Source organism: Babylonia areolata, chromosome 13, assembly GCF_041734735.1.
Source record: "Babylonia areolata isolate BAREFJ2019XMU chromosome 13, ASM4173473v1, whole genome shotgun sequence".
In the NCBI taxonomy this organism is placed as follows: Eukaryota; Metazoa; Mollusca; class Gastropoda; order Neogastropoda; family Buccinidae; genus Babylonia; species Babylonia areolata.
In genome coordinates, this window is record NC_134888.1 from 29,067,445 (window position 1) to 29,089,980 (window position 22,536).

The window sequence follows — 22,536 nt, forward strand, 5'->3', positions numbered from 1 at the left end:
GAAGAAAGAGAAACACCCATAGGTGCTGGAGAGGACCCAGAGAAGCACTGTCTCCAACCGCCCTTGGAACAATCCTGCACCACTCTTGGAGGCCTGCGCCGGCTGTGTTCACTGTGGGTGCAGGCACGCACAGGACACTGACTCCATTAAGAATTCATGGGATATAACTGCTCCCGAACAGAGGCAAAAGAGACCACAGGATGCAACTCGCGACAGCCTTAAAATAAGTATCCCAATGGGTGTACCAGCCAGTATATGACTGCAGAGCCCACCGGCAAAAGACACCACCCTCCAGCTGCTGAGCACACCCCGGCCACAGACCAAACCGCTCCTGCCTGCAGACAGATGAAGACAGTGCCACTCCAGACACAACCATTCGGTCTTATGTGCCCTCAAGACAGAATCCAAAGTTGTAGTCTTTCCCACTGTCAACAGGACTTTCCCAGTGTTCAGTGGGTCTTTCCTCACCGTCACTGGACCTTTCTCTGCAGAATTCTGTAAATAGATAAAATAAACTTCGATTAAAAAAAAAAAATCGGGATTAACAGAAAGTGTTCAGTAGAAATACAATGTTTATTAAGATTAAGTAAATCTCAAACGAATTCAAGTGTAAATTGAATATCAGTCGTGACTAATTGACAATATAGAATTAATTGTCTTCAACAAAAGTTTGCGGAAATTACTTTTCGGAAATCATTATAGTTACGTCCCTTTGGTCAGCCATATTTGTCGTCGACTTACGTTTCGATTGACGGATGCACAGCCTGAAAGAATAAAATCATGCCGTCGATAGACGTTAATCCTCCACAGCAAACGGAAGAACCAAAAAATGAAGAAACAACAGCTCTTAGTAAACCTGCGATTGGGATAATTTATCCACCCCCGGAAGTAAGGAGTATCCTTTATCGTGATTTTTCAAACGTTGGTCAACCATGACGTCGGCACAGATGGTGAACGAGCAACTCAGTGATTTCAATTTTGCAATGGTAACGTGTAAAAGTTGTGTTAAAATGTTCATGGCGATTGTGCATTAGTTGTGATCAGAAGGTAGAAATATGAAAAAGGCTTGGCAAATCTGCCTGTATTATATGCCATGGCTGCGATACAGAAGACAATATAAACCAATGCAATACCTACGTTGTGTTTGTCAGTAGCAGTGAATGACTGAATAGGTTATCATCATCATTGTAAATGATTATTATTACATCCATAACATAATCTGATGATGACTTGTCAACTGTTGCAGCAACCCAAATCAGGGAACACATCTTCTGTAGATAGGAAGAGCAGGCTTTCAAAGTTTGAAGTAATTAATATCAGCACAGTCACTGAGTCAGGGACTGGAACAGCCTGCCAGCAGACACCGTCCTGTCCCCCCAGCCATGACACCTTTTCTTCAAAGGTGTCAGGCCTACACTAGACTCCCCCCTCGCCCCCCACCCCCCACACCCCCCGGCGCACTCCCTAAAAACGTCAATAATGATCAAAATGTTGACCATGGGTGTACATGGAAGAAGAAGAAGCAGCAGTTGACAATAATAAATATTTAAATGAGATGCCAGACAACTGGCAAGAGTACAAACGTGCTGATATGGAATATTCTAATATGTATTGAAATTTTGCATAAAGTTCACATGTACACATCATTGTCATATGCTAAGTTGCTATATGATTGTGAGACATGGACATTAATTTTTCATCTATTGTTTAATTAGTCTCTGAAATGTGACACCCCTCTCACACCCCCTCCAAGTCACACTCACAAAGAAAAAAAAAGAAAGTCAGAATCCCCTTTTTAAAATGGTTTTATTTAACCAGTCACAGAACTGATGCATGGAATGATGGATTAAATTACAATTGAACAAAGCACCATTATATATCATTATATGTGCATGCATATACATGTGTGAATGATTGCTTTGCTACACACCAAGATTACCAACATATTAAAGTACATATTATATAGGTAGCAGTGAGCTTTAAATATGTCATTTTTCTGTTTGTAGATTATTGAGATCCAACCCTGTTATAATTAAGTATAATCTCTGACTGTCCGTGTTTCTTGTATAACTGAAAAGTGTACATAATTTGCATAGGTATTTATTTTGTTCATAGGTTGATGTCAACATTACATGTATTTTTTTGTCTTTTCATGTGCAGATCCAGAAACACTTTTCTCCAGGGCTGTTTAGTAAGTTAGATAACTAATAAAATCAAATCTGTTTGAATTTTTGTTAATATATATCATATCTGTTTGTCATTGTCATTAGATTAATGCCTGACCAAATTATGGTGTTAAATGAGATGAGTGAGATAATTTCTCATGTATAGATTTGTGATAAGAGAGCTGTATTAGTGTGTCTGGACTGAAATGGGTGAAATTAAGATAAAAAACACTTAATAATTGAAATAGTATTTTGAAAAAATGAAAAAAAAAAAGTTTATCTTTAAATTCAGATTTGAATATCTGATATATTGGCCGTTGACAATAGATTGACTACTGTTATTTAGTACTTAACTACAAATTTAATTACTGCACTTTTTTGTTGCTGTTGATAGTCTTCTTAATTCGTGATACAGCAACTGAGCGATTGCCAGTTGCAAAGCCTCTGAGCTTCTTCAAGTTCTTGTCCTGATGCAAAGTCATTAATTGTCTGGAACTTTCCATATTATGATATCTACATAATATATCTACATAATGATATACCTGGTGCTTGTATTTTCGTCATGACTGATGCAGCTGCTTGTGCCTCACTGTTGGTGATATGTGTGTGAACCATTGACTTTTTTTATCATCTCTTTAACCTAGTCTTTTAGATATTGTCGACAAGACTGCCAGCTTTGTTGCCAGAAATGGGCCAGAGTTTGAACATCGTATCCGACAGAATGAAGTGAACAACCCCAAGTTCAACTTTCTGAACCCTGCTGATGCCTACCATGCTTACTATCAGCACAAGGTCAAAGAGTTCAAAGAGGGCAAAGGTCAGTTCTTGTAGACTTTTCATCACTTAGCTGTACATTTTTATTTCTCTAATTCTAAAACTGAAAGTAATTACTTGGAAATAATCCTGAATTGATGAATGTGTAAAATTGATGAATGTTATGACTGACAGTGAGTGGTAAAGGGGAAGAGAGGAGAAAGGAAATCAAAGTTGCTGTTTTTTTTTCTTTTTGTTTCTTCTGTTATACCTCTTTGTAGAACTTTTCCAACTCATGATTATCAATTCATTGTATTGAGCATTCTGTAAAGTGTAAGAAGCAAACAAGAAAAAAACAAACAATATCACAAGAAAACAACCACCATAGTACTTTTCCATTCTGTTTAGTATACAACTGGTGAGAGGAGGAAGAGCAGTATGTCATATTGGAATGGAGGAGAGGATATCCAATATGGTAGGCTTTACAGCCTCCATTTTTGCACTTCCCTGTCCAGGATGCTGAATAGCAAAAACTAAAATGCTTCATGAGCATTTTTCTTGGATTTTTTGTTTTGTTTTGGTCTCACATTGGATATGTTATATGATTTAAGTATTGCAAGGGATAGCAAACACTTCATTATTGAAAAATTGATGGATAGCACGGATGTTTCTGCTTGTCATGACCATATGTTGGTGGTCTAAGTCTATCACGACTGGAACAGAATAGACTGTTTAAGTTTCTGTGAATGTATATTCAATACAACTAAGCTTGGAAGACATGGAACACAATTTGAAGAGGTTTTTTTCCCCTATGTGATACTAATAGTACGATTTTTGGTGCAATATGCAGCATTTGAATAGATCTTCTAAAAGGCCCCAAAAGTCGCATTCTGTGACAAAGATGTTATGGATGCCATGATTGTGCGTTTGTCAAGGTCGTTTGTACTTGTAGTCAGAAAAACGAAACAACACAGAAATTTGATTCACGGTCTCACGTTATCTTCTGTTTCATGCTTTGGAGAATGGATAAATATGCATGTGCAGAGCACTCAACCATATTCGAGTCATTGCTTTTTTGATCTTGAATGAAACGAAGTGGGGTGAAGGTGTAAAATTGTGGAGACTAACCTTTTTTTTTGCTGAATACATTCTCTTAGGAACAGCAGCAAAGATCTATCTGCACTTCTCTTGATGGAATTTGAAGAATGCAACTTGAACTTTATTTTCAGGACTATTAGGTACTATGGTTGTTGTGCATGACATATGGAATATAGGATCAAAAACTGAAAAAGAAGAAAGGAATATGGAATATATTATTTTGTGACCCAGTGTTTACTGACTTTGGTGACAGATGAAGCTAGTAAATGTGCTTGTAAACTTCTTGAAATGTTTGTTGTTGGCGGTTGAAAAGTATGTATTTAATAATGTGTGATTCAGTTCCCCTCCCCCCCCCCCCCCCCCCCCCCCTTTTTTTTTTTTTCTTGAATTGTGTGTATGGAATAACTGCAAGTAATTGTTTGACTTCGGTTTAAGGCTTTTGTGGAATAGGGAAATGGTTTCCTTCTCTTTTCTCATGACCATTACATGATCATCACGTCTTAGGCAAATAAAACACTACATTTTGAAGAAATATTATGTATTCTGTTGTTTTATTTTTTATTTTTTTAAATTCACAGTTTAAAATATAGATTGTAAAACATACTCAAAATATATACAGAAACTCACAAGATTGATGCAACATCAATCAAGAGTTATCTTTGACTCAAATTCTGTGAAAACCTGCCATATTATCTTATTTTTCAATGTGAATTGCAAACAGAATTATAACTTGTACGCCTCTCTCTCTTTTTTTTCATTCAGGTCAAGAACCTTTGGCTCCTAAAGTGAGTATTGTTTTCTATACTTAGATTGACTGAGGGTGAGGGTGGAGGGGAGAGTGGACCGAGAGTTGGGAAAGAGATACTACAGTGTGTGTGTGTGTGTGTGTGTGTGTGTGTGTGTGTGTGTGTGTGATTGTGAAAGAGAGATTATACATGAAAATGACTAAGAATGTACATATATAAATTTCTCAAGTAAAACAAGTAGTTTGATAACTCTGCTTAGTTAAAAGCTGTTGTCAGTTGCAGTCAGGTTCTTTCTTTTTGTGTGTGTCAGAGTGTGTTGGGCACAAGTACCTGTTTGTTATTTTACTTCCACTGTGTGTGTGTGTTTCACTGTGTAAGTGTGTGTGATATGTGTGGCTGTATGTGTGTGCAGGCTCCATTTATTCTTCAGCGTCCCCAGCAGGAGCCGGTGAAGATTCCCGAAGTGTTCATCCCCAAAGACCCTCCTGCTGAGTTTGAGTTCATCGTGGACCCACCTTCCATTTCAGCCTATGAGTTGTCAGTGCTTGGGGACTCCTTTTTTTGTTGTTGTTTATATTAAGTGTTTTGTCAGAAAGTTCTTAGAAGATCGAGGAAAATCAATAAATTAAACGTGAATTACTCTTTTGCAATACACAAGCATTCATAGATACACACACACATATATGCACACCATAAGCACACGTGGTTAACACTCACTTTTAAACAAACTAATGCGTAGCATTTATGTTCAGTAGTGCATTGTCTTGGAAATTTACAGAACTAATTTAAAGAAACAAAAAGACTTTTGTCAAAAAGTACTTTCTTTTTTTTTTTATCACTGAGCAGTTCATCTGGAAGTGGTTAAGATGCTTGTGTGCCAATACAGAGTCTGTGATGGTCTGGGTTTGATACCCGCTCTCACCCTTTCTCTGAAGTTTGGAAAATCGAAATGAGCGTCTTGTCATTCAGATGAGATGATAAACAGAGGTCCTGTATGCAGCACGTACGCACTGAAAAGAAGAACACATGGATTCGAGAGTGTTGTCCTCTGGCAAACTGATTCTGTGGAAAAAATCCACTCTGATTGGTACACAAATATACATGCATGCACTCAAGGCCTGACAAAGCATGCTGGGTTATGCTGCTGGTCAGGTATCTGCCCAAAAGATGTGTGGTGTATATGGATTTGTCCGACTCAGTGATGCTTCCTTGAGAAACTGAAACTCAAGTTCAGCTTCAAGTTTGGAGATATTTTATCACACTCCATCCTAAATTTCCTGTTCTGGAGGGATTCGTTTTGCATGAAATGTCTGTATATGTTGCTGTTAAACAAAGAATGATGCAAGTGTCATCATGCTTAGAACAGGTGGAAGCAGTATTTGAACTTTAAGTGGAAATTACACATTCCAGTGTAGAGTGGATGATGGTTCAGCTCTCTGACTGTACACACTTGTTGCCCCTTGACTGTTGGTCACTATGAAAAAAACAACAAATAGAACATAGTGGTGGCTGTCAGTATAACAGTGAAATTACAGTAGGTGTGTCGTTACCTTCTGCTGAGATAGGGTGTGAATAGAACTGATGGCTAAACACTCCAGTTAGTCAACATTGTAGGTGAATGGTAAATGAATCAACCAAGAATGTTGAGTTAGTAAAAGCTGAGATCAACCGAAGGTGCTTCATGTCTTCTAACAATGCATTAAGCGTGAAACTCCTGCTTAGATGAAGGGAGGTAGTACTCGAGTCTGAATTGAAATAAAACGGCATATTTCGTGGCAGCTGACTATGGACTATTTACATCAGACCAACACATGACGTCTCCATCTTCTAAGCAGTGATCAAAACAGTGAGACAAAGGAGTATTGCCAACCTACATTGAAACCTGATCAAACTATTTTGCCTAAAATGACAAATGGGTTTTAGAAATGAGTGCAAGTCAATAATTTTATGAATGATGTAAGATTACAAGTATGCAGAATTATTGAAGAAAACCAGACTTACTGTGTGTGAAAAGTTATGTACAAAAAATAAGATTACAAATGTCAGTGATATATTAAAATTTTTTTTCCTGTTTTGTGAAAAGTTATGTACATGTATTATACAAGGTTACGAACATATTAATGTGACTTATAAAAATAAAAAGTCTTCCCTTTGTGTAAAGAGCTATGCTACACATTGTGTGTTCTCAGGGATGTGGTGAAGCTGACAGCTCAGTTTGTGGCCTGTAACAACATGTTATGTGAAAAGTTATGCACATGTATAAAGTTACAAACATATCAATGTGAATTACTTAAAAAAAAAAAGTCTCCCCGTTGTGTAAAGAACATGTTGTGTGTTTTCAGGGATGTGGTGAAGCTGACAGCTCAGTTTGTGGCCCGTAACGGGCGGCAGTTCCTGACGACAGTGATGCAGCGAGAACAGCGCAACTACCTGTTTGACTTCCTCCGTCCCCAGCACAGTCTGTTCAACTACTTCACCAAGCTGGTGGAGCAGTACACAAAGGTGGGCGGTGGTGTGTTTTGTGGACACTTAGAAAACTGGCAGAGTAGTCTCTCCTGTACTGGAGACAGCAAGTTTAAGAGTTATTTCATTAGTGTCAATTTGTATCATGTATATATATCTTATTAGTCTCTTCAACAACAGTTCTTTTAAAGCAAACAAAAACATTCAACATATTTCACATGACAAAAAGGTTATGATACAATCTTCCAAGGACAAGGGTCGGATTAAGCACCTTTTGAAAGCGGGTCATATGGGAATTCTGAATTGCTTTGATTCTGAATTGATTTTGCAACTTTGCCATGATTAACAAGATAAGTTTCATATGCAGAAACCACATATGATTGTGACTGATTGAATGCAGAACTATAAGTACCTTTTTAAATCCCAGACACACCAGCTAAATACATCTTTGGATACTTATGCACATTGGTTGAGACTTTGTTGTTGACAAAATGGATGGCCTTCTTCATTCTGTGTGCAGATTCTGATTCCACCCAAAAATCTGAAAGAGAAACTGGCAGCAGAGTCTCAGGGATACAAAAAGGTGAGTGCATCAGAGGGCTTCTGCCATTGTGTGTGTGTGTGTGATTGTGTGTTTATGTGTGTGTGTGTACATGTTTGTGATGAGTGTTTGCTGACTTTCAGTCATGTAGACAGTGATAACATTTTGTGTGACTTCATTATGATGGTAGGATACATCGTGTGCATGTACCCACATACACACACACATACACACACACATTTTACACACATTGCCGACACAATCAGACACAGTGACACACAGACACCAAACACAAACACACACACACACACACACACACACACACACACAGATTCAACACACAGATAAATGCACAGCCTAGCAATCACATATCCCTCTCTTACATATACATAGACAAGCGTACGCACACATACACCGCATGCACTAACACATGCCACACACACACACTCACACACATGCACAGGGACACGCATGCGGTGTGTGCGCGATCTCCATTTCTGTCAAGTCACTTTTCACAGCAGTCACTTTGTACTGAGCACTGAAGTGCAACACAAAAAAGCGTTAAGCTGGACGTACATCAGCTGATGATGTGGCAAGAATGAATGGTTGCAGTTAACACAATTGCCGTTGTTGAAGACACATGCTTACGTACGCGGGCATACACACACAGTCTCCCTCTTCCTCTCTCTCTTTCTTATACATACAGAATTGAATTTTAAACACACACACACACACACACACAGACAGACAGAGAGGCTTGCATTGAATACGGATGCATGCAGTGATGCACATATAAACTCTTTCTTTGCTCCCTCTCTCAGGTTCTCTCCCTCTCTTTTGTTATGGATATAGCATAACCAATCCAGTGATTCACCACTGCTGATGAACCTACTGTTTACTTTTTCAGATAAAATTTTCTGTTTTCGATGGCAGGGGAGCATTCCAAATGTCCAAGTGTAGAATTTTGGTTGCTTTATGGGTTCAAGTGGTTTTATTTATATTGTGTGTTAGCTTGTCATTTTCTTAACATATCAAAACCAGCAGAGATGCTGCCTGAGTGAAGGCAAGTGACAGTGAAGGTTATGATTCTGTTTGAACAGAGAGACTAACGGTGTGGCTGAGATAAAGTGATAGTTGACAATGAGAAATAATGATAGTTCATGTACAGTGGAAACCAAGAGCAGGCTGACAGAGCAAGGAAAGTCTTTGACTTTATAAGGCATTAACATTGTCCCTGTGTTTGTTTTCTTGTGCATGCATGTGTGATTGTTGAAGTTATTCATAATTGAACATGGGGACCCTTAAAAATCCTGGAAGGACCCCCCAAACTTACACAGACAGTCCATGGGACCCTTACATTTGATCTTAATGGGAAACACTGGTAACAAAAGAAATCTTTTATAAACTCACTTGAGATGATGGGGCCCAAGCGGTAAGTATGTTATTCAAACGTAATTTTAGATAGAAAATTTCCTATAAACTCACTTGAGATGATGGGGCTCCAGCTGAGGCCCTACTGCTTACAACTGTTTCAGTTGAAGGAGCCTGGTTGGGGCTTTAAAAAGTTTTGAATCTTTGGAGTTTCTGATTGGCACTTAATTTGCATCATGACTTTATGAGCTAAGAATATATGATAACTGACCGTTCCTCTCTCCACTGTGACCAATGAATATTGAGTGTGTTGCTGTGCTTGCAAGCAGGAGAGTTATTTTCTGGCTGACTGGTTTATGTGAACAGTGCGTGTCAACAGTATCATCTGACCCAGTTTCTTCTCAGTCATAAGGCAGACAACAGAATTAGATGAAGGGGCCCTATCGTGGCTATATAACGTTCTGAATTCAATCTGTTTCAAACTCTTTGCGCCTTCATGGCTTCATTTACAAGTCATCAGTGTGTGCAAATTTTGAACAAAAATTATGGATACCTTTCATCATCTCTCTGGATGATAGCATTAGACGGGAAGACATTGTGTATTTTGTCGCCAACCAACTTGTTAAGTTACTGATCAGTTTGGAAATTTTCAGTTCATTTGTTTTTTTTTGGCAAATTTATTTCGTCTGTGTGGAAAGTCAGAGGAAAGAACTGGCAGAACTGAGTTAGTGTGTGATTTCCGGAAAGAAATTGGGTAGTGGGCTGAGGGAACTTTGATAGATTCATTGGAAAGTTGTAGTATTTAAGCCCATGGTCTGCCATGATAAGAACATTTTAGTCACTGCTTCAGGAAAACTGTACACTGTAAATATTGCCATGAGGTTTTCAAATAGATTGATAGAAAATCATGGTCAAGTATGTTCTCCAGTGTGACTCAACAGCATTGTCATTCTCCTCCAAAACAGGCCATTTTGTAATAACGTGTCAAAAGTGTTCCTGAGAATGCTTCATGGACTGAAGCCAGTTAATGTTAATGACAAATGTGAAAATTTAAACTTTTTTTGTTTTGTTTTGTTTTTGTTGTGCAAGTGGTGTGTTGCAGTGTTTGCATATTCTTTTTCTTCCTCGTTTGTGGGCTGCAACTCCCACATTCACTCGTATGTACACGAGTGGACTTTTACTTGTATGACTTTTTATCCTGCAGTGTTGGCAGCCATACTCCGTTTTTGGGGTGTGTACATGCTGGGTGTTTTCTTGTTTCCATAACCCACCGAACGCTGACATTGATTACAGGATCTTTAATGTGCATATTTGATCTTCTGCTTGTGTATACACATGAAGGGGGTTCAGGCAATAGCAGGTCTGCACATATGTTGACCTGGGAGATTAGAAAAACCTCCACCCTTTACCCACCAGGCGCCGTTACCGAGATTTGAACCTGGGACCCTCAGCTTGAAAGTCCAGCGCTTTAACCACTCGGCTGTTGCGCCCGTCTCTTTGCATTTTAACATTAAACATGTTGGTGCAAAAAAGGTATTTGGCAGCAGCAGCAGATAAATTAATACTGTGGTATGTGTGTGTCAGGTTCTCAACGATATCAATTATAGGGTGGAATGGCTCAAGTTCCAAGACCGGGAGAAGAAGAAGGAAGAGGATGCTGCTGAAAGGGAGAGAGGTAGGCTGTGTGTCAGTGTGAACATAGTTTTTGTGGGGGTAAAAAAGGTAAAAAAAAAAAAAAAGAAAAAAGAAAAAGAAGACTTGTCTAGAAATCTGTGGTTTGGAACAAATGACATTGATTTTATCATGTTTTGATATGAATGTGTGAAATGAGTTACGTCCAGATTGAAATGTGAATGAAATGTTGTTTCTGTTATTGTCTGCCATTGATTCTGTGTGTTGACAATGGTGGTATGTGTTGAACAGTGGTGTGTGTTGGCAATGATGGTATGTGTTGAACAGTGGTGTGTGTTGACAATGGTGGTATGTGTTGAACAGTGGTGTGTGTTGACAATGGTGGTATGTGTCGAACAGTTGTGTGTGTTGACAATGATGGTATGTGTTGAACAGTGGTGTGTGTTGACAATGGTGGTATGTGTCGAACAGTGGTGTGTGTTGACAATGGTGGTATGTGTTGAACAGTGGTGTGTGTTGACAGTGGTGGTATGTGTTGAACAGTGGTGTGTGTTGACAATGGTGGTATGTGTTGAACAGTGGTGTGTGTTGACAATGGTGGTATGTGTTGAACAGTGGTGTGTGTTGACAGTGGTGGTATGTGTTAAACAGTGGTGTGTGTTGACAATGGTGGTACGTATTGAACAGTGGTGTGTGTTGGCAATGATGGTATGTGTTGAACAGTGGTGTGTGTTGACAGAGGTGGTATGTGTTGAACAGTGGTGTGTGTTGACAGAGGTGGTATGTGTTGAAAAGTGGTGTGTGTTGGCAATGGTGGTATGTGTTGAACAGTGGTGTGTGTTGACAGTGGTATGTGTTGAACAGTGGTGTGTGTTGACAATGGTGGTATGTGTCAAACAGTGGTGTGTGTTGACAATGGTGGTATGTGTTGAACAGTGGTGTGTGTTGACAGTATGTGTTGAACAGTGGTGTGTGTTGACAATGGTGGTATGTGTTGAACAGTGGTGTGTGTTGACAATGGTGGTATGTGTTGAACAGTGGTGTGTGTTGACAATGGTGGTATGTGTTGAACAGTGGTGTGTGTTGACAATGGTGGTATGTGTTGAACAGTTGTGTGTTTTGACAGTGGTGGTATGTTTTGAACAGTGGTGTGTGTTGACAATGGTGGTTGTGTTGAACAGTGGTGTGTGTTGACAATGGTGGTATGTGTTGAACAGTGGTGTGTGTTGACAATGGTGGTATGTGTTGAACAGTGGTGTGTGTTGACAATGGTGGTATGTGTTGAACAGTGGTGTGTGTTGACAGTGGTATGTGTTGAACAGTGGTATGTGTTGAACAGTGGTGTGTGTTGACAATGGTGGTATGTGTTGAACAGTGGTGTGTGTTGACAGTGGTGGTATGTGTTGAACAGTGGCCTATGCACAGATCGACTGGCACGACTTTGTGGTGGTGGAGACTGTGGACTTCCAACAGAATGAAACAGGTGGGTGTTATTTCAATCTCTTCTTGACACTCTTCTGATGAGGATGTTACTGTGTCTGCGTTGATTTGTCCTGTGTTGTCAGCACTGATTTTCTCTTTTCTTCTTTTTTTTTGGTCATAAAAATGTGTGTGATAGAAAATGAGCAGCTAGGTTCAAAGTATGTTTTCGCTTTTCTTTGCAAAAAAAGAAAGGTGTAAGTGTAGGCTTCACTGAAAACAGATTGAGGGAGGAGTGTGCATGCATATTTAAGCATACATGTATGAGTGTGTGTGTGTGTGTGTGTGTGTGTGTGTGCATGGTGTATTATGTGTGTGTTTGTGTGTGTGTGTGTGTGTACAGTTTTTATTTATTTATTTATTTTTTCGTGTGTATATGCATGTTGCTTTGTGATTGTGACTATCATTCTGTATTTTATTTAGCAAAATCAGAGAGAACTTTTATTTGTTTCCTTGTCTTTGTTTACTTCTGGTAGTATGTCATGTTGGTTGTTGCTTGTGGGTTTAAAAAAAATTTTTTTGTTTGTTTGTCACTATTTATTTTAAATAGGAATACGGATAAAGGTTGCTCTTCTATATATGTATGTGTATTGAACAACAGGGTTCAGGTTTTGAGTCCTTCTTCTGTTCTGCACCAGGTGTTCTTTGGCCATCCTCTTTTGCACCTGCCCTCTTATATATTTTTTTTCTTTCCTTTTTTTTCATTGTCAAGCATATATATTCAAATAATGCTCATTTACATATGCACATCTACACATACACATACATTGTCAAACACATGTATTCACACAATGCTCATTTGCACATGCAAATGCACTGTCTAAATCATGTGTCCATACAGTGCACCATTGCTAATTGTGGAAGGAAGGAAGGTTGTTGTTTGTGTTGTGATGGTGTGTAGTTTTTATTAGTATTGTTATTCTCATCACTGGTATTTTATTATTGCCTTACTCTCCTTGAGTGTTAGAGCAACAGGGTAGTCTTGCTATTGTGTTTGTAGTAATATTTTGTTGGTATGTGTGGATGCTTGCTTGTGTGTGTGTATGTGTTAGGGTCATTGTGTGTGTGTGTAAGGGAAAGGGGGTGGGGTGGGGGGAGCATGTGAGAGCATGCAAGAACCATCATTGTTTTCTGTGGTTTTTAGATGTGGAGTGTCTGACCAAATTCTGCTGTTTGAGGCCAGTAAAGAGATGAAGTCTTGACCTGTGACGACGCAGCAATGGTTATATCTTTTGCTGTGACTGTGTGATGCAGTGTGATAGAATTGCGCTATGTGACGGTCGCATTAGCCGATTGGTTAAAGTGTTGGACTTTCAATCTTAGGGTCCTGGGTTCGAATCTAGGTAACGGTGCCTGGTGGGTAAAGGGTGAAGATTTTTCTGATCTCCCAGGTAAACATATATGCAGACCTGCTAGTGCCTGAACCCCCTTTGTGTGTGTACACAAGCAGAAGATCAAATATGCATGTTAAAGATCCTGTAATCTGTGTCAGCGTTCAATGGGTTATGGAAACAAGAACATAAGGTATACGCAGTATGCACACCCCTGAAAACGGAGTATGGCTGCTTACATGGCGGGGTAAATAAACAAAATGGTCATACACATAAAATGTTACATGTCTGTCCGAGTGTGTACGTGTGTCTGAAATCTAATTGAATAACACAGGAAACGAATGATGAATGCCCAATGGCAGCCGTCTTGTCGGCTCTACCCAGGTAGGCAGCCTGTTGTTTGTGGATTGCTTAGAGCTTGGTCTCTGACCGAGGATAGGCGCTATATAATTATCCATATCAGATTAAAAAAAAAAAAGAGACAAAGTCTTGACGTATGACAGTGCTGCAGTGGTAACATCTTTGTTGTGACTGTGTGATGCAGGGAACCTGCCCCCGCCCACCACGCCGGACGAAGTGGGGGCCCGCATGCTGAACCAGGAGCGCTACGAGCGAGGAGAGATAGCGGTGAGTCAGCTGACTGATGGTCCTCGGCCTGTATCACTGATGTTGTGTGTGTGTGTGTGTGTGTGTGTGTGTGTGTGTGTGTGTGTGTGTGTGTGTGTTAGTGATTGTGCGCATGCACAGGAACTGGTACATGTATGTATGTATGTATGTGTGTGTATATATATATATATATATATATATATATATATATATATATATATATATATATATATATATATGTGTGTGTGTGTGTGTGTGTGTGTCTAAAGTCTGACTGTGTATATGATTTTCTGATTCATGTTTGCACCTTTTATGTACTGTCCTCCCCCAGTATTCCTTGTGATCCTGGTACACTTGGTAAAAGACGCATCAAATTGAAAGTTAAAGGCTGAACCACTGAGCCGTGGTGTGCCTGTCATGTCAGTGTTCGGCGATGTGGTGTTGCAGATTGATGACGCTGTGTTGTGCCTGTCATGTCAGTGTTTGGCGATGTGGTGTTGCAGATTGATGACGCTGTGTTGTGCCTGTCATGTCAGTGTTCGGCGATGTGTTGTTGCAGATTGATGACGCTGTGTTGTGCCTGTCATGTCAGTGTTCGGCGATGTGGTGTTGCAGATTGATGATGCTGTGTTGTGCCTGTCATGTCAGTGTTCGGCGATGTGTTGTTGCAGATTGATGATGCTGTGTTGTGCCTGTCATATCGGTGTTCGGCGATGTGTTGTTGCAGATTGATGACGCTGTGTTGTGCCTGTCATGTCAGTGTTTGGTGATGTGTTGTTGCAGATTGATGACGCTGTGTTGTGCCTGTCATGTCAGTGTTCGGCGATGTGTTGTTGCAGATTGATGATGCTGTGTTGTGCCTTTCATGTCAGTGTTCGGTGATGTGTTGTTGCAGATTGATGACGCTGTGTTGTGCCTGTCATGTCAGTGTTCAGCGATGTGGTGTTGCAGATTGATGACACTGTGTTGTGCCTGTCATTTCAGTGTTTGGCAGTGTGGCGTTGCAGATTGATGACGCTGTGTTGTGCCTGTCATGTCAGTGTTCGGCGATGTGGTGTTGCAGATTGATGACGCTGTGTTGTGCCTGTCATGTCAGTGTTCGGCGATGTGGTGTTGCAGATTGATGACGCTGTGCTGTGCCTGTAATGTCAGTGTTTGGCGATGTGGCGTTGCAGATTGATGATGCTGTGTTGTGCCTGTCATGTCAGTGTTCGGCGATGTGGTGTTGCAGATTGATGATGCTGTGTTGTGCCTGTCATGTCAGTGTTTAGCGATGTGTTGTTGCAGATTGATGACGCTGTGTTGTGCCTGTCATGTCAGTGTTTGGCGATGTGTTGTTGCAGATTGATGACGCTGTGGAGATGGAGGTGGAATCGGACGAGGAGCCAGAGGAAGAGGAAGAGGAGGAGGAGGAGGAGAGCGAGGAGGAGAAGGAGGGACCCATGGTGCCCCCACTGCCCCCTCCCCCCAAACCCGCCCAGCCTCTGGAGGACAGAGAGCCCCAGGTAATCTTGAACACGTCCTTCAGGAAAGGGGGTTCCATTCATTGATTGGTTGATTGAAATTTCCATGTTTCAGTTTCAGTTTCTCAAAGAGGTGTCACTGCGTTTGGACAAATCCATGCATGCGCTACACCACATCTACAAGCAGCATAACCCAACATGCTTAGTCAAGCCTTGAGTGCATGCATAATATAGTTGTGTGCCTATCAGCTTGGATTTTTCTACAGAATTTTGCCAGAGGACAACACTCTAGTTGCCATGGGTTCTTTTTCAGAGTGTCAAGCGCGTGTTGCACACGGGACCTTGGTTTAACATCTCATCGGAATGACTAGACGCTCAGTTTGATTTTTCGGTCAGACTTGGGAGTAAGGGTGAGAACGCGAGATTTGAATCCAGATCCTCACAGACTCTGTATTGCCAGATGGCATCTTAATCATTCTTCCTTCCACCTTCCTCCATTTCCATGTAAAACTAGAAAATATCATAAAAGTGACCATTGTCATACGTGGAGATTTTTTCGTCTGCTTGATCTAGACGATTCTGCCGACAGGGATTCTGATGACTCTTTCACTCCAAGAAAGTGAATATAAAGCTGTAAAGAGTGATGAAGAAGATGGGTGTGGAAACTGTGTCAGTGTCAGATTTTGCTGTTGTCACAATGTGTACAAATGAGCAGACTGAATGAGGTAGGGTCAGTGTACAGCACTCGTCCCATACTCTAAATCATTCCCAGTTTCCCAAAACTGTTGGCTACAAACCATTCGTGCACTAAACTTAAAAAGAGCACAGCTAAACTCGGCATCCTTTTTTCATTCAGTACACAAAATTCATTGATGACTGGACTCCTTTGAGGACTTATTATTATTATTATTATTATTATTATTATTAATTTTCTTTTACAAATTGTGGTTTTCTTGCAATTGCTTGGCAGCAGGCTTTGGCTGGCAGGCAGAGAAGGTTGAGGCACAGCCAGACACAATAGTGATAATAAGCTTGTAATGCACATATTTTATAAGCTCCATGTGTGTGTGTGTGTGTGTGTGTGTGTGCGTGCGTGCGCACGCGTGCCTGAATTGTGGATGTATACATTTGAAAGAAAAAGTCTTCTAATTTATTTTTTGTTTTTTGTGGTTCCTGTTGTGGTTTTGTTGTTGTTTCTTCCTGTTGTCCTTATCATGAAGATAATGGAAACCAGTATTGTAAATGAGGGTGGATTACGTTGTTACATTCATTGTCTATCTGATCAGGACATGGACGAGGACTCCGACGAGGAAGACAGGCCGCCCATCCCTCCACCTCCCCCACGACCCAAGGTGGCCCCTCCTCCCGCACCTCCCCCACCCCCACCCCCTCCCCCCACAGAGGCCCCACCCCTTCCCCCTACCCCCGACCAGGTGGTCATCCGAAAAGACTACAATCCTAAAGGTGGGTGTGTTTTGTCAGGATGATGATTTGTTTTGTGTGTGTGTGTGTGTTGTCAGGATGAGGATGTGTGTTATGTGTTGTGTGTGTTGTCAGGATAGTGATGTATTGTGTGTGTATTGTCAGAATGGTGATATGCGTTGTGTATGTTGTCAGGATGATGATGATGATGATGTGTGTGTGTGTTGTCAGGACAATGATGTGTGTTGTGTGTGTGTGTTGTCAGGATGGTGATGTGGGTTGTGTGTGTGTGTTTGTGTTGTCAGGATGGTGATGTGTGTGTGTTGTCAGGACGATGATATGTGTTGTGTGTGTTGTCAGGATGGTGATGTGTGTTAGGTGTGTGTGTTGTCAGGACGATGATGTGTGTTGTGTGTGTTGTCAGGATGATGATGATGATGCTTGTGTTGTCAGGATGATGTGTGTTGTGTGTGTTGTCAGGATGATGATATGTTTTGTGTGTGTTGTCAGGATGATGATGATGATGTTGATGTGTGTTGTCAGGATGATGTGTGCTGTGTGTGTTGTCAGGATGATGATGATGATGATGTGTGTGTTGTCAGGATGATGATGTGTGTTGTGTGTGTTGTCACGATGATTATGTGTTGTGTGTGTTATCAGAACGATGATTATGTGTTGTGTGTGATGTCAAGATGATGATATGTGTTGTGTGTGTTGTCAGGATGATGATGATGATGTGTGTGTTGTTAGGATGGTGATGTGTTTGTGTGTGTGTGTGTTGTCAGGATGATGATATGTTGTATGTGTGTGTTGTCATGGCGGTAATATATGTTGTGTGTGTTGTCAGGATGATGATGATGATGATGTGTGTGTTGTCAGGATGGTGATGTGTTTTGTGCGTTTGTTGTCATGATGGTGATGTGTTGATGTGTTTTGTGCGTTTGTTGTCAGGATGGTGATGTGTTGTGTGCGTTTGTTGTCAGGATGATGATGTGTGTTGTGTGTGTTGTCAGGATGATTATGGTGATGATGATGATGTGTGTGTGTGTGTGTTGTCAGGATGGTGATGTGTGTCAGTGTGTTGTCAGGATGATGATTATGTGTGTGTGTTGTCAGGATGATAATGTGTGTTGTGTGTGTTGTGAGGATGATTATGTGTTGTGTGTTTTGTCAGGATGATTATGTGTTGTGTGTGTTATCAGAATGATGTGTGTTGTATGTGTTGTCAGGACAATGATGTGTGTTGTGTGAGTGGTCAGGATGATTATGTGTTGTGTGTGTTGTCAGGATGATGATATGTTGTGGGTGTGTGTTGTCAGGATATGATGTGTGTGTTGTCGGGATGATGATGTATGATATGTATGTGTTTGTGTTGTCAGTACGATGATGTGTTTTGTGTTGTGTGTATGTTTGTTGTCAGGACGATGATGTGTTGTGTGTGTTGTTAGGATGATGATGTGTGTTATGTATGTGTATGTGTTGTCATGACAATGACGTGTGTTCTGTGTTGTCAGCCAAGGCTGTGGGTCAGGACGAGGCCCCCGACCAGTACATGATTTCGCCCATCACCAAGGAGAAGATCCCCGCCAACAAGGTGCAAGAACACATGAGGATAGGTGGGTACCCACTGTCTGCTTCGTCCCTTTGTGTCTGTCAATGTGGGATCAGAGGGTGGTTTATGGGGGGGGTGTGTGTGTTGCACAGTGGCATGTGAGGATGTTGTGGCTGATGGGCGCGGTTTATTACGTATGACAGAGAGCCAGTATGAGGTGGAAAGAGTCAGCAAGATGTATACCAATACATTACACAAAGAGAGAAAGGAGGAGGAGAGAGAGAAAGACAGAGTGAGTGATCATCATCCTTTGGGTCATAAATTCGTACTTATACCAGATAATTACAGGATTGAATGTTTAAGTCACTCTTGGAGACAGAGAGGATTTATTTAGAGAGAGGGAGGAGGGGAGGAGAGATGATTCCAAGTGCAAAAGTTTTCTGCCAGAATATTGTAGGGATGGATGTAAAAGTCACAGGAAGAGGACAGAGTGAGGGGGGGTGGGATGGGGTGTAGGGAAAGATAGAGGGAATGTAATTATACATGTGTATTTGTGCATTTCATATTTACTTTCACTGTGGGATGATGCTCACAGATTTGTTAGGAAAAAAAAAGGAGTGAATTGTTATTTGCATGGGAGTTAGAATTCTCTTTTCTCTGACATTTTTTTTTTTTTTTGCTGCCTCATCATCTGCGCTGTTTCAGTAGCATTACTTCCATGCCACTCATTTCGAGTGCCCCATACACAGCCACACCTGCGTTCGTCTGTCGCGGTCCCAGTGACAGTGTTTTTAAGAGAGAGAGAAAAAAAGAGTTAATGATTATTTGCACAGGAGATAGAATTTTCTTTTCTCTGATGGTGGTGTTCATGCCCTGATGAACTGTGACCATTGTGTGCCGATATCTGATGATGGCTGTCAGGACTGCTGTTTTCTCTGAACACTGTGTGCAGATATCTGATGATGGCTGTCAGGACTGCTGTTTTCTCTGAACACTGTGTGCTGATATCTGATGATGATTGTCAGGACTGCTGTTTTCTCTGAACACTGTGTGCTGATATCTGATGATGATTGTCAGGACTGCTGTTTTTTCTGAACACTGTGTGCTGATATCTGATGATGGTTGTCAGGACTGCTGTTTTCTCTGAACACTGTGTGCTGATATCTGATGATGGCTGTCAGGACTGCTGTTTTCTCTGAACACTGTGTGCTGATATCTGATGATGGCTGTCAGGACTGCTGTTTTCTCTGAACACTGTGTGCTGATATCTGATGATGGCTGTCAGGACTGCTGTTTTCTCTGACGGGTTTGTCAGGACGATGATGTGCGCTGACTGTGAGAACCGATTTTCCATGCTGTAGGAAGGAAGGGGGGTGTTGAATTCTCTGCTGCATGTGTGATGGTGGTGGTGCGCATGTGTGACCCCAGAGTCTGAAGTGTGAGGCTGTGTTGCAGGCCTGCTGGACCCCAAGTGGATGGAGGAGAGGCAGCGGTCCATCGCCGAGCGGCAGGACCAGGAGGAGGTTCTGGCAGCTGGCTCCGACATTGACGTCAGTCTCAAACAGCTTGCTGAGCGACGTACAGACATCTTCGGTATTGGCACTGAGGAAACTCAGATTGGTAAAAAGGTGAGGGGGTGAACAGGTGGTGTGTCTGAGGTCAGACTGGTGAAGAAGAGTGATGAACTGTGTGTGTGTGTGTGTGTGTGTGTGTGTGTGCGTGCGTGTGTGTGATGTCAGATGGGTGAAGAAGAGTGATGAAGTGTGTGTGTGTGTGTATGTGTGTGTTTGTGTGTGTGTTTGTGTGTGTATTTTCAGATGAGTGAAGAAGAGTGATGAAGTGTGTGTGTGTGTGAGTGTGTGTGATGTCAGATTGGTAAAGAAGAGTGATGAAGTTGTGTGTGCGTGTTTGTGTGTGTGTGTGTGTGTGTGTGTGTTAACAAATGGGTGAAGAAGAGTGATGAAGTGTGTGTGATGTCAGATTGGTAAAGAAGAGTGATGAAGTGTGTGTGATGTCAGATTGGTAAAGAAGAGTGATAAAGTGTGTGTGATGTCAGATTGGTAAAGAAGAGTGATGAAGTGTGTGTGATGTCAGATTGGTAAAGAAGAGTGATGAAGTGTGTGTGATGTCAGATTGATAAAGAAGAGTGATGAAGTGTGTGTGATATCAGATTGGTGAAGAAGAGTGTTGAAGTGTATGTGATGTCAGATTGATAAAGAAGAGTGATGAAGTGTGTGTGATGTCAGATTGATAAAGAAGAGTAATGAAGTGTGTGTGATGTCAGATTGATAAAGAAGAGTGATGAAGTGTGTGTGATGTCAGATTGGTAAAGAAGAGTGATGAAGTGTGTGTGATGTCAGATTGATAAAGAAGAGTGATGAAGTGTGTGTGATGTCAGATTGATAAAGAAGAGTGATGAAGTGTGTGTGATGTCAGATTGATAAAGAAGAGTGATGAAGTGTGTGTGATGTCAGATTGATAAAGAAGAGTGATGAAGTGTGTGTGATGTCAGATTGATAAAGAAGAGTGATGAAGTGTGTGTGATTGATAAAGAAGAGTGATGAAGTGTGTGAGACTGGTAAAGAAGAGTGATGAAGTGTGTGATGTCAGATTGGTAAAGAAGAGTGATGAAGTGTGTGTGATGTCAGATTGATAAAGAAGAGTGATGAAGTGTGTGTGATGTCAGATTGATAAAGAAGAGTGATGAAGTGTGTGTGATGTCAGATTGGTAAAGAAGAGTGATGAAGTGTGTGTGATGTCAGATTGGTAAAGAAGAGTGATGAAGTGTGTGATGTCAGATTGGTAAAGAAGAGTGATGAAGTGTGTGATGTCAGATTGGTGAAGAAGAGTGATGAAGTGTGTGATGTCAGATTGGTAAAGAAGAGTGATGAAGTGTGTGATGTCAGATTGGTGAAGAAGAGTGATGAAGTGTGTGATGTCAGATTGGTAAAGAAGAGTGATGAAGTGTGTGATGTCAGATTGGTAAAGAAGAGTGATGAAGTGTGTGTGATGTCAGATTGGTAAAGAAGAGTGATGAAGTGTGTGTGATGTCAGGTGGGTAAAGAAGAGTGATGAAGTGTGTGTGATGTCAGATTGGTAAAGAAGAGTGATGAAGTGTGTGTGATGTCAGATTGGTAAAGAAGAGTGATGAAGTGTGTGTGATGTCAGATTGGTAAAGAAGAGTGATGAAGTGTGTGTGATGTCAGATTGGTAAAGAAGAGTGATGAAGTGTGTGTGATGTCAGATTGGTAAAGAAGAGTGATGAAGTGTGTGTGATGTCAGATTGGTAAAGAAGAGTGATGAAGTGTGTGTGATGTCAGGTGGGTAAAGAAGAGTGATGAAGTGTGTGTGTGTGTGTGTGAGTGTGATATCAGATGGGTAAAGAAGAGTGATGAAGTGTGTGTGATGTCAGATTGGTAAAGAAGAGTGATGAAGTGTGTGTGATGTCAGATTGGTAAAGAAGAGTGATGAAGTGTGTGTGTGTGTGTGTGTGTGTGATATCAGATGGGTAAAGAAGAGTGATGAAGTGTGTGTGTGTGTGTGTGTGTGTGATATCAGATGGGTAAAGAAGAGTGATGAAGTATGTGTGTTGTCAGATTGGTAAAGAAGTTTGATTTAGAATTGAAGAATATAATGCATATATTAACATTAAATATGCCACTTTCTCTGCAAGATGGCTGCCTTACAAATTATTGATCAGGAATTAATAGTCACCTGTTCATGATCAACAATAATTAACCACCCTTATTTTTATTTATGTTTGATATGCGTAGGAAATAGAGTGTGATGTTCACTTACTGTGAACATACTTTAAGGTCCTTGACAGTTTTTATTTCTCGTACAGGTTGTATAGGATCTTGAGAAATGAATGGCAACAGTCTATGATAATAACCAACCTATATATAGCTGCTTGG

The 22,536-nt window shown here is 40.9% G+C and overlaps 1 protein-coding gene across 1 annotated transcript in view; it reads left to right on the plus strand.

Annotated features, from left to right (window-relative positions):
* Window positions 1-702: 702 nt before the first annotated feature.
* LOC143289193 (splicing factor 3A subunit 1-like) overlaps window positions 703-22,536 on the plus strand; it is a 32,064-nt gene continuing 10,230 nt past the window's right edge. The window contains exons 1-13 of the mRNA XM_076598126.1: window positions 703-895; window positions 2,818-2,982; window positions 4,779-4,801; window positions 5,175-5,299; window positions 7,105-7,264; window positions 7,746-7,808; window positions 10,722-10,812; window positions 12,181-12,252; window positions 14,124-14,206; window positions 15,529-15,690; window positions 16,935-17,112; window positions 18,585-18,686; window positions 20,078-20,250. Of these exons, the coding sequence (XP_076454241.1) occupies window positions 781-895; window positions 2,818-2,982; window positions 4,779-4,801; window positions 5,175-5,299; window positions 7,105-7,264; window positions 7,746-7,808; window positions 10,722-10,812; window positions 12,181-12,252; window positions 14,124-14,206; window positions 15,529-15,690; window positions 16,935-17,112; window positions 18,585-18,686; window positions 20,078-20,250 (1,512 nt within the window). The 5' untranslated portion in view covers window positions 703-780. The remainder of the gene's footprint in view (window positions 896-2,817; window positions 2,983-4,778; window positions 4,802-5,174; window positions 5,300-7,104; window positions 7,265-7,745; window positions 7,809-10,721; window positions 10,813-12,180; window positions 12,253-14,123; window positions 14,207-15,528; window positions 15,691-16,934; window positions 17,113-18,584; window positions 18,687-20,077; window positions 20,251-22,536) is intronic.